Here is a 12,395-nt window from a genome sequence, read left to right on the forward strand (position 1 = left end):
GTGTTCGGTTTAATGTATTGGTTTAGGTTCGACCCACTAGCTGATTGCTTGTTCCCTTGTTGCGACGTGGGAATTAAACTTCCTGATTGATTCTAACTACTGCGCCACATGGAAATGTGGATGTACCTACTGCAACTACCGTTGGGGCTATGGGGCTGAATACATTTCAATATGATGTTTGGCTCATTCCTTGCGATGTGTCTCTCAGCCGAATGTTCCAGTGACTTTGTGATAATTGAATGGCACAGTGCAATCCCAGCTCTATGGCCATATGAAGAGGATTAGCATACAAGCAAAGTGTGAATATACTACAGTGTTGTGTGGTGAGATCACATCACACTCCATTCTCAGCCTCCTGTAATCTTGTCAGTGAGCAGCATATGCAGATTTGCAACCAGCCTTATCCTCTGTGAGAGAGAAAGTGTGTGTGCATGTGTGTGTCAGTGTGTGTGTGTCCATGTTTGTGTGTCTATAAGCTCCTGACACTGCAACTCAACACTTGACAGACATATACGTTCAGTAGTCAAAGACCTGAACCGGTGTCCAGAAACGATCCCCTAGACAGGCTTTTGTATTTCTGTTTTCCGTGTGCTTGTCTCTCACTCTCTCCTGCAAATGACAACCCTACCATTCACTCTGGATGTCAATGTTAGCTACATCAGGTGGAAGGAAATCCCATTTGTGTGATATCTGAATCAAAGATCCATCACCACGATGAATAAAACGATAATTCAAATACATTTCTGTCCAAACCAGTTAGAGTAAAGTCCTGTTTTGACGTATTTTCCTCAAATCAACTATTCAAGCCTAACAAAGGTGAAGTATCAGGGGACATTTCATATCATGCCATGTTCACATCATTCACCTCGATTCATCTACATTTCACATAGAGTTCAGTGTTGGGATTGATGGGGCAACAGCTTGATTTATTTAAGATGGAGTTTCCCTGTGGTGTGTGCTGCCTTCCACGTTACCTCCTGGTGGGTCTTCTGTTCTGTCTATGCAAGTCACTCTGTGATGTGTTCTCTCTCCCTGCCTGTATAGTAACCTCTCTCTGCACTGAAAATGACATCTGCATCTCTGCATCTGGGGAGCGGTGGGCCTTGGGCAGGCAGGCAGGCCCACTAGACAATGAGAGAGAGTAGCTGGGTGCGTGTGTCATTCTTTATTTATGGGTTGAGGCTGGGTGATTGACAAGACGGGACATGAGAGGCTTTCCTCCTAACCCCAAAGCCTCAGTCATATACCCATAGCGACACATAAAACACGGAGATGCATAAAACACACGGACACGCACACACACACACACACACACACACACACACACACACACACACACACACACACACACACACACACACACACACACACACACACACACACACACACACACACAGACAGACAGACAGACAGACAGACAGACAGACAGACAGACAGACAGACAGACATACGCACTCTTTGAAGAGAACCCATAGCCAACATAGTCAAAGCAGGGCTTCTCTAGAGTCGCTTGGCACAGTTGTTTATTTGTTTGTGTGTCGTTCCGTTCTTCACAGCGTTCTCTCTTGACTATTTTCATATAATTGATGCCCACTCTCTTCACGGCCTGTAGAGCAACAAAGAGAACTCATGAAAGCCATGTTATAGCAGTAGCCGTATGAATATTGCATGGGGATAACGTGTTAGGAGCAATTTACCCTCTTCCCTTTGTCTGACAGCTACATCAACAAGCGATTGGGCATGCTCCACATGTATAAATAAAATATTGGGTTGCCATTTATTTAAAAAAAAATATTATTACTTTTAAAAACATTGTTTTTTTTAACAGTATGGGTTTGTTGGATTCCAACAGAAGCCGGGCAGTGGCAGCTCTCACTCAACTTTTATTCTAACAGCCACCGCTGTTCTCCTGTACGGGAGAGTATTACACTGTGGGAGACAGCCCAGTCCTTTTTTAAAAGCTATATATAAGCTTTAAAGCAGGCGGGAACAACACATATCATAGAAATAAAATATTTCTCTCAGGATTTGTGCCTTTGCCGCAGAATGTAAAAAAAATGAAACACACCCATCAGTGGGAGGCTTCTGCAAAAGTGCCAGACAAATTATTAGTAGCAATTTTTCTGAACCATGAAACGCCACCCATTGAAAATCCTACTGCTTTGTTGACAACATGCAGATGATAAATTGATGATGTATTTGTTGATCTAGTTTCTTAAGGAAAGGTTCTCTTACTCGGAGGTTCTGCTGTTCTGACAGCTAGAGTGAGGAACATCAGGCAACAAATGAAACAGCATGCAACCAGATTTGATGTCTTTCTAACATCAAGGAGAGTGTTTTCCACTTACCTAACCATATTGAACCTTCGTCTACTGAACCTCAGGTGGAGATGATCAATGATCTATCAATGATCATTTTAGTAAACATCCATTTCCATCTTGTGTTCCAAATAGTATGCTGACAGCAGTTCATAAAGGTCGGATCCCAAATGGCATCCTATTCCCTACATAGTGCTTACCTTTGACCAGAGCCCAATGGGCCCTGGTCAAAACTAGCTCACTAAATAGGAAATAGGGTGCCATTTGGGATCCAGCAATGCAACATTAGCCTCGTCTTCTCCCAACAACCTTACTGAGATATTGTCCATATCTGTCTTAACAGATGATTTAATTCCAGGAGATACTGTATATACTGCAGGGTATGCCACAGGCAGATATGACTAAGCACCCCTTCATCTGCTATGTTTCTAGGCTTTGTTTTTGGTTTATGATCTCATGCGGCAGGTTTTATTATAGGGTGTGTGTGTGTGTGTGTGTGTGTGTGTGTGTGTGTGTGTGTGTGTGTGTGTGTGTGTGTGTGTGTGTGTGTGTGTGTGTGTGTGTGTGTGTGTGTGTGTGTGTGTGTGCTCACAGCCTCAGGACTCTGGTCTGGGAATAAGAAGGTTTATGGAGGATCTATTCTCTCCCACACTCCTTGGCTCTCGCTGACCACCACCAGCCCTTTGATTTCCCCAGAGTGTGAAGGCCAGTTCTGATATCCTCCAGCAAAGTTTATCTCCACAGCAAAGTAATGGTCAAAACGCAGGACGTGCTGCCTTGGAGCTCATCACGCTGGAGAAACATCGTACGTCCCAAATGGCACCCTATTCCTTTTTATAATGCACTACCTTTGACGAGAGTCCTGGTCAAAAGAAGTGCACCATATAGTGAATAGGGTGCCATTTAGGACGCATCCATGGTGGTTCTAAAAGGGAAGAAACTAGGCCGCTGCAGCAAATCAGTATAGCAGTAAGTGTTTCAGAAACATTTCTATATTCAAGACCTCCTAGAGCCTTTTGTTGTTTTCAATGACACATTTAGAAAGCGACATTATCTTGATTTATTGATAAAGCTACATTATCTTGATTTATTTAGAAAGCTACATTATCTTGATTTATTTAGAAGGTAAATATTGGCATCAATCATTTTCTAGTATTATCATTGACTACTTGGTAACACTTGACATTAAGTTGCTCTTATACCTGTGTAGTTGACTATTAGGTAACACTTTACATTAAGTTTATTAAGTTGATCTTATACGTTTACATTAAGTTGATCTTATACGTTTACATTCAGTTGATCTTATACGTTTATATTAAGTTGATTTTATACCTTTACATTCAGTTGATCTTATACGTTTATATTAAGTTGATTTTATACCTTTACATTCAGTTGATCTTATACGTTTATATTAAGTTGATTTTATACCTTTACATTCAGTTGATCTTATACGTTTATATTAAGTTGATTTTATACCTTTACATTCAGTTGATCTTATACGTTTATATTAAGTTGATTTTATACCTTTACATTCAGTTGATCTTATACGTTTATATTAAGTTGATTTTATACCTTTACATTCAGTTGATCTTATACGTTTATATTAAGTTGATTTTATACCTTTACATTCAGTTGATCTTATACGTTTATATTAAGTTGATTTTATACCTTTACATTCAGTTGATCTTATACGTTTATATTAAGTTGATTTTATACCTTTACATTCAGTTGATCTTATACGTTTATATTAAGTTGATTTTATACCTTTACATTCAGTTGATCTTATACGTTTATATTAAGTTGATCTTATACTTTTATATTAAGTTGATTTTATACCTTTATATTACGTTGCTTTATGTTTGTGTAGTAACGCTGTAATTACAGAAGTCAATGATTATCTGGGTTTAGGTACTAAGGTCCTCCAGTAGATGGTGCACATTGACAGTATTGTAATAGCTGGAAATCAACATTTTTATGATCATGAACATTTATTTTGACGTTTATTTCACATTTCTTTTGCGTCAATAAATCCAGATTATGTAGGATTATTACAAGTGACTGTAATATGTCTAACCCTAGAGTGATCAGTTCATGTATTCCAGTAGTTTAGAAACGTCACGTGTGTCGAGGTTCACCCCAGGTCGCTATGGCATCAGTACATTTTTCTCCTGACCTGGAAGTCCAGCCTTTGTTTCTCAGCCAACCCCTGCAGCTGTTGAGACCAGCTGTGTTTAAAATCATGATCACGGGTCTTATTGCAGTGTTGCCATACATGGGACCCTCTCTCTCTCTCCAGAGTGTATCATACTCTGTAACCAAAATGTTAAAAGAGCTGTTCCCATGGCTCTCTCTATAGACCATGAGTATTGGGTCCTATGCATTAATTGTGACAGTAATAATGTTTGTGTTACCCCATATTGCATTATAGGACTTGGTATAAGCGTTCATAACAAATGGAGTGTTATGATTAAGAGAACGTTGAATCTTTAGGTTGTATCAAAAACATTTTTATTTCAGTTGTATCAAAATCATATTCATCAGTTCATTAATATACACATATTTAAATAACAAATAGAAAAATAAATAAAGAGTTTTAACTTATGATATCATCAAATGTCTCACAATTAGTGTTGTATACTTGTATACAGTGCTGTACCACAAAATCACGAAGGAAATAGAAAATCCCCCTCTCTCTCCCGCTCTCTCTCTTTCTCTAAAGTGCAGTGTCAGCCCTCAACATTCTTCTTGTGTGTGTTTGGTCACATGACTTCAGGGAAAATCCAGCCGTTGGGTTTTCCATGCCCCTTCTCCCCTCCTCCGTTACGTTCACTCTGCTTTTCTCTTAAGACACCTCTTCTTTTGCTTGTCGTCCTTGTTTATTCTATTTGGAAGGAGGGAGAAGAGTGTTATTCTCAGAAAGGACTAATGTTACATGGATTATATTAAGTCAAGTGCTATAGGATGTTTCTAAAGTATGTGCTAAGGTCTTTTGCTTTTGCACGCTTTAGCCTCATGTCTGCTACTTAGTGGTGTGATAAAACTATAATTACAGTAAAGTTTATAATTACAGTAACTTAGCTTCTTTTTTTTACCATTAGATCTATATGTCATTAGATTGTGATAAATGTTGATCTATAAGTTATTACATTGTCATAACTGCAGTATAGTTCTGCCAAGGATTTAGTATGGTGGTGAGGAGTCTGATGATTTGATCTATCTTACCTGTTCCAGCAGTTGACGAAAAACATGGCCTTTCTTCCAACGGGGTTCAGGCACCGTCTGGCTCCATCTTCCGCCAGTGTAACACTGAAAACAACAAACCACACATACACACAATTAATGCTTGTGTCACACAACTGATACAAGGCTGATGGAGGCGATTGTCATGTCATAAGTAAATGTCAGAAAGAAACAAGCAAAAAAAGAGAGAGAAACCACTTTCTGCTTAAATTAATGCAGTTACTTACATGATTTCAGTAGTGTCGCAGTAATGGGTCTTTTCAATGATTTCAAAGTCATCAATGATTTCCTGAGTGTGCATAATGGTTCCTGGGCATTTGCATCTGGCACCTGGAACGTGTTGAGCTGTAATGAGAGTTATAAACATCAATTAACATGGTCAAACATTTTAATGGAAAAGTTGTTTTATGACAAATATGTCTTCAAATTGGATTTTGGATAAGAATTCACATGAATGCATTTTTTGCACAATGCTTGTTCTGAGAAGAAACTGTACATAACTGCAATTTCTATAGTATTCTACACTCATGTTATGCTATACGACAGCCACTATATGTATAGTAGCCTAGTCACTGCAAAATCCCTAGTCAGTCAGGTAACTAGTAAAAGCATGCACACTGCACTGTACATTCCATATATTGTAGCTGACATTGCTAGAAATGACTTTGAAATCTTACCTCCGTTGAGCTGTATACAAACTCCCAGCAAAACCACCAGGAAAAGACTGCAGGCTTTTGGTGTGAAGGCCATCGTGAATATAAGTAGCGAGAGATGGAGAGGTGAGGAGTCAAGAGGCAGTAAGATCCACTTGAAGTGAAAGTGAAAAGTGAAGAACTATTGGGATCCATTGTCCTTTTTATAAACTGCCGGCAAAGGGTTTTCCCAAATCCCATGTTCTTTCCCGGCAAACGTTCAAGAAACAGCTCTCACTGGAATTTCCCAGCTCACTAGGGTAGAAATGAAGGAATGTTGGACTACAGAGTGGAGGGTGGAAGGGGCGGAGGGAAGCTAGGAGTCTGCCGATAAAAAGTTGGCCGCGAGAATCTTAACTCCTAACTTCCTAACTGTGACTGTGGGAAAGTGAACGCCAGGGTGAGTCAGCGTTGCAAGTCACGGTGATTCATGTTTAAGTGGCCTGTCTGCAAACCTGTTATTTTAAATAATGTAGATTAAGCCGTCTCGGATTCATTAGTTGGACAGATCCGAAGTCTCCTTCCAATTACCTTCTCCTTCTGAAAACTGCTCTTTATGACATCACAGATCTGGGGGTCAAACGAGAGATGGTGCTTCAGAAGAGGGTCTCGTATTAAGACAAACTTCACCCCAAACTTTCTTGGATAGAAATAACAAAAGCTAATAGGAAAAGTGAAAACAAAAGTGTATAAACTGCGAAGAATGTTGATGGTTCTTCTCCTTCTCCACCAGCATGCCCAGGTCAGATATGCTGTCTGGGGCAATTAGCAACAGCAACAGCTGCAGGAACATCATGATGACACGATAGCCAGTCATCTCTATTCTGTGAACCCCCAACCTAAATCTACCATGTCATACTGATCATGCTAGTCAACACTAGAACATGTCTATAGACCGACACCTGTTTTACCAGAAGTTAATGATTATCATGGTGATGAATGATGACTGGGCCTAACACCCAGGATGTGTCTGGTGTTTTCAGTCATGTGTGTTGTGTCTTGTCAGAGGTTCGTTTTCGGGCTTATGTCCCCAATGTCTTTTATTTTTCATTTGTTTATTTGACCTTTATTTAACTAGGCAAGTCAGTTAAGAACAAATTCTTATTTACAATGACGGCCTACCAAAAGGCAAAAGGCCTCCTGCGGGGACGGGGGTTGGGATGAAAAATAAATATATAAATAAATGAAATATATGACAAAACGCACATCACGACAAGAGAGACAACACGACTAAGACAACAACATAGCAAGACAGCAACACATGACAACAAAGCATGGTAGCAACACAACATGACCACAACATGGTAGCAACACAACATGGTAGCAGCACAAAACATGGTATAAACATTATTGGGTACAGACGACAGCACAAAGGGCAAGAAGGTAGAGACAACAATACATCGCGCAAAGAAGCCACAACTGAAAAAATGGAAGCCGGTTGAGATACTAAATGTCTCCTATTCTGTGGCGTGATATGTCAGGTTTTAATTGATGCTAAAACATGTTTTTTTCATGATAAATAACTAGGTAGATACACCTATGTTTTTAAATGTAATTACACTACATATGATTACATCTGCAAATGTTTTAAAAGCTGGTTTATGCATTATGTAGTTGTATGCAGTGGAGGCTGCTAAAGGGAGTTCGGCTCATAATAATGGCTGGAACAGAGCGAATAGAATGGCATCAAACACATGGAAACCATGTGTTTGATGTATTTGATACCATTCTACTTATTTCGCTCAAGCCATTACCAAGAGCCCGTCCTCATTAAGGTGCCACCAACATCCTGTGGTTGTATGATATTTGACCAATTCTGCTCAAATGAATTAACACAGTGGGACTATGCTCAACAAGTTGAGAGGTAATGACCTGATTTGACTTTTTGGTTCATACACAATTTATTATATGACCAATACTGTACTCTGACTACCACTTCCAATTATGTGAGCCACTGCTAATGAGCCATGTCCAAGATAACCCAAGATCATGACTAACACACATTTGGGGGGTTATCGCAAATACTGTTGCTCTTTCTCATAAAGTGTCATTTCATGGTAATGTCCACTGAAAACATTGTTACTTAACGTCTTAAAATGAGTGTGGTATTTCTTCGGAACAGGACCTAATGACGTTTCAGTAGAATATGTACTGTATAATTCATCTATATTCTGGGTATTGGAAACATTAACATTGATTTACATTTCAGTGAAAATGTATCACCGGAAAGAGCAGGCCTCCCTGTTCCCTCCCTTCATCTTGTTATGATAGAGGGATGGACCTAGGCCAAGGCAACGTTATTGCTAATGCGCTGTAGCGCCAGCTGTCTTGGCTCACCACACGCTTGCGACATTTAGAAGAAACAGAAACTTAAGGAGCCTAACGGACCAGAACCAGAGCACACAGGAGTGCTTAACAAAGAAAATAGATACCATAAAGAAGAGAGAAATGTCTGTTCTTGAAGACAGAGAGAAAATAATTGCCTTGATTGTGAGTGACAGAGTCAATGGCGGTGAAAACAATGTTTTTGAATACCATGTTGTTTTAATTGTGTCGGTCACACAAAGATATTTACAGACAATCATGTACAGTATGTACAGCTTCTATTTACAAAGAGTTCCTTACAAAAAGATTATCATTGCGAGGGTATCCAGAGATATAAAGCAGCTAAAGTGTAAATTCATTGGGCTGCCCCCTCCTTTGTAAGGTGTCTTCTTCTACGGTGTCCATATTAGGACACCCTTCAACTCTGGTCATGCCTGGAGGGACTCAGTCCATACAGTAGATCACATTGGAGAGTTAAGACAACATTCACAAATCATTCCTGACTACCTCGACCTCCAATCCCACGCTGGGTTAATCCAGTAATGTAATCCAGACTATGCTTCCTGTTCACCAAAGAGTTCCGCAAAGCGGAACTTTTCCGCAGCACCGTCACAAACAGAAGCCTAGGACTTTCTTAGTCACGTCAACCCCGGAAAACTGGGCCTGCGCAAACAACCAATCCAGGGGGTCTCGGCCTGAACATACCTGGGTTACACAGTCCAAAGGATGGGCGACCATCAGTGACACATCCAATAGACCACTGGGGATCCAAGGAGCATATGCCATGGATTTGTTATAGGGCGCCAATGGGGCTACAGTGGAAGCATCTTCTGACGGGATGGGTGGCCAAGCAGGTCATCCATTGTCTGTGCTCCCGGAGTGGGCCGTGGAGGGGGTATGGAGCAGTCTGGGAGAGTTTCTTGATGGAGTCCACATACTTCTCCATAGTGGGGTACTCGTCTTCCCCATCCTCCAGAACTCCTTCCTGCAGCTCAGTGATGGTGGGCAGCAGCTCGACGGAGGAAAGCAGCCATCTGGGCTTCATCCTGTAAAAACAGCCTGGAAATACATTGACATTTTTTAAATATTTTTGATATATAAACTAAGGAGATGTGTTTCCTGTTGATACAGTGCCTTGCGAAAGTATTCACCCCCTTGGCATTTTTCCTATTTTGTTGCCTTATAACCTGGAATTAAAATAGATTATTTTTTTGTCATACCAAAATCTTTAAATCATACCCCAGACTCTCAATTGGATTGAGGTCTGGGCTTTGACTAGGCCATTCCAAGACATTTAAATGTTTCCCCTTAAACCACTCGAGTGTTGCTTTAGCAGTATGCTTAGGGTCATTATCCTGCTGGAAGGTGAACCTCCGTCCCAGTCTCAAATCTCTGGAAGACTGAAACAGGTTTCCCTCAAGAATGTCCCTGTATTTAGCGCCATTTATCATTACTTAAATTCTGAATAGTTTCCCAGTCCCTGTCGATGAAAAACATCCCCACAGCATGATGCTGCCACCATCATGCTTCACTGTGGGGATGGTGTTCTCGGGGTGATGAGAAAAGTTGGGTTTGTGCCAGACATAGCGTTTACCTTGATGGCCAAAAAGCACAATTTTAGCCTCATTTGACCAGAGTACCTTCTTCTATGTGTTTGGGGAGTCTCCCATATGCCTTTTGGTGAACACCAAACGTGTTTGCTTATTTTTTTCTTTAAGCAATGGCTTTTTTCTGGCCACTCTTCTGTAAAGCCCAACTCTGTGGAGTGTACAGCTTAAAGTGGTTCTATGGACAGATACTCGAATCTCCGCTGTGGAGCTTTGCAGCTGCTTCAGGGTTATCTTTAGTCTCTTTGTTGCCTCTCTGATTAATGCCCTCCTTGCCTGGTCTGTGAGTTTTGGTGGCCGGCCTTTTCTTGGCAGGTTTGTTGTGGTGCCATATTCTTTCAATTTTTTAAAATAATGGATTTAATGGTGCTCCGTGGGATGATGAAAGTTTCAGATATTTTTTTATAACCCAACCCTGATCTGTACTTCTCCACAACTTTGTCCCTGACCTGTTTGGAGAGCTCCTTGGTCTTCATGGTGCACCTTGTTTGGTGGTGCCCCTTGCTTAGTGATGTAGCAGACTCTTTTGCCTTTCAGAACATGTGTATATATACTGAGATCATGTGACAGATCATGTGACACTTAGATTGCACACAGGTGGACTTCATTTAATTAATTATGTGACTTCTGAAGGTAATTGGTTGCACCAGATCTTATTTAGGGGCTTCATAGCAAAGGAGGCAAATACATATACATGCACCACTTTTCCGTTCTATATTTTTTTGAATTTTTTAAAACAAGTTCTCTTTTCCTTTCACTTCACCAATTTGTACTATTTTGTGTATGTCCATTACATGAAATCGAAATAAAAATCCATTTAAATTATAGGTTGTAATGCAACAAAATAGGGAAAACGCCAAAGGGGGTGAATACTTTTGGAATGCACTGCACATTAGCTATGATTTGATTTCTATGCTCTATTTGAATAGACACTGTATAGTACAAATCCACTGTAAGAATATTGCTCATTATCTTATGGATCATGTAGAAAATACCTTATCCTTTAGAATAGCATTACATCATAAAATAGCAAACAATCATACAGGGTTGAAAGATAATGTGAAATATATATTTTTTAAAGATACTTTTATCCTTACAATGAGTTTTAACCCTCAGCCTGCCACCACCATCACCACCCCCACACTATATTAGAATTGTCTTACCTCGATTGTCTAGACTGTATCCCTCTCTTGTTGGTATTCCACGGTGTGTCGCAATCTCTCTCTCTCTGTGTCCTGTATGCCACAGTCTCTCAGTGATATGGCTAACAGAGTGGTAACTGACAGGTCTGAGGTCTGTAGTGCTATACTGGGATCAGGGAATCAGGTGGGGCTTTTATATCTCATTATCCCAGGCTAGACCATTGGGAATAAGTATAGCACTGGGCATGGAAGTGCTATCGTTTACTCTAACTTGGCTCAGAGTGTGTCTGTGTGTGTAAAGAGGTGAATGACAGGTGGGTCTTTGGCTAGGTGTTATATTGATATGTGAGGGTATAACACATGGGGCATAACCATACATTACTTTATTGTAGAAAAACTATACTTTATGTAGTTGACATAATTTAATGCCATAGTTCCTACAACAAATATATAACATACAGTTTCTCTGTTACATTTGAGTTCACCTGTTAGTATTTTCTCTCAACCTGGCCAGCATCCCGGAGTCGCCTCTTCACTGTTGACGTTGAGACTGGTGTTTTGTGGGTACTATGTAATGAAGCTGCCAGTTGAGGACTTGTGAGGTGTCTGTTTCTCAAACTGGACACTCTAATGTACTTGTCCTCTTGCTCAGTTGTGCACCGGAGCCTCCCACTTCTCTTTCTATTCTGGTTAGGGCCAGTTTGTGCTGATCTGTGAAGGGAGCGTTGTACGAGATCTTCAGTTACTTGGCAATTACTCGCATGAAATAGCCTTCATTTCACAGAACAAGAATAGACTGACGAGTTTCAGAAGAAAGTTTTTTGTTTCTGGCCATTTTGAGCCTGTAATCAAACCCACAAATGCTGATGCTCCAGATACTCAACTAGTCTAAAGGCCAGCTTTATTGCTTCTTTAATCAGCTGGGCTAACATAATTGCAAAAGGGTTTTCTAATGATCAATTAGCCTTTTAAAATGATTAACTTGGATTAGCTAACACAACGTGCCATTGGAACACAGGAGTGATGGTTGATGATAATAAGCCTCTGTACGCCCATGTAGATATTCCACAA

At 40.3% G+C, this 12,395-nt stretch overlaps 1 protein-coding gene and 1 long non-coding RNA gene across 2 annotated transcripts; both read right to left on the reverse strand.

Annotated features, from left to right (window-relative positions):
* Window positions 1-5,144: 5,144 nt before the first annotated feature.
* cxcf1b (chemokine CXCF1b) lies at window positions 5,145-6,308 on the reverse strand. Its single transcript, NM_001281352.1, is given in 4 exon segments — window positions 5,145-5,199; window positions 5,541-5,624; window positions 5,786-5,903; window positions 6,236-6,308. Coding segments are annotated over 4 exon segments (330 nt in total).
* A 2,466-nt stretch (window positions 6,309-8,774) lies between these two features.
* LOC149975702 (uncharacterized) lies at window positions 8,775-12,035 on the reverse strand. The gene is made up of 2 exons (XR_016487639.1): window positions 11,346-12,035; window positions 8,775-9,634 (listed from the first exon to the last, which is right to left on the reverse strand). It is a non-coding gene; the product is annotated as an uncharacterized LOC149975702 (long non-coding RNA).
* Window positions 12,036-12,395: the final 360 nt, after the last annotated feature.

Source organism: Oncorhynchus mykiss, chromosome 17, assembly GCF_057628025.1.
Source record: "Oncorhynchus mykiss isolate SJ-2025 chromosome 17, ASM5762802v1, whole genome shotgun sequence".
Classification (NCBI taxonomy): domain Eukaryota; kingdom Metazoa; phylum Chordata; class Actinopteri; order Salmoniformes; family Salmonidae; genus Oncorhynchus; species Oncorhynchus mykiss.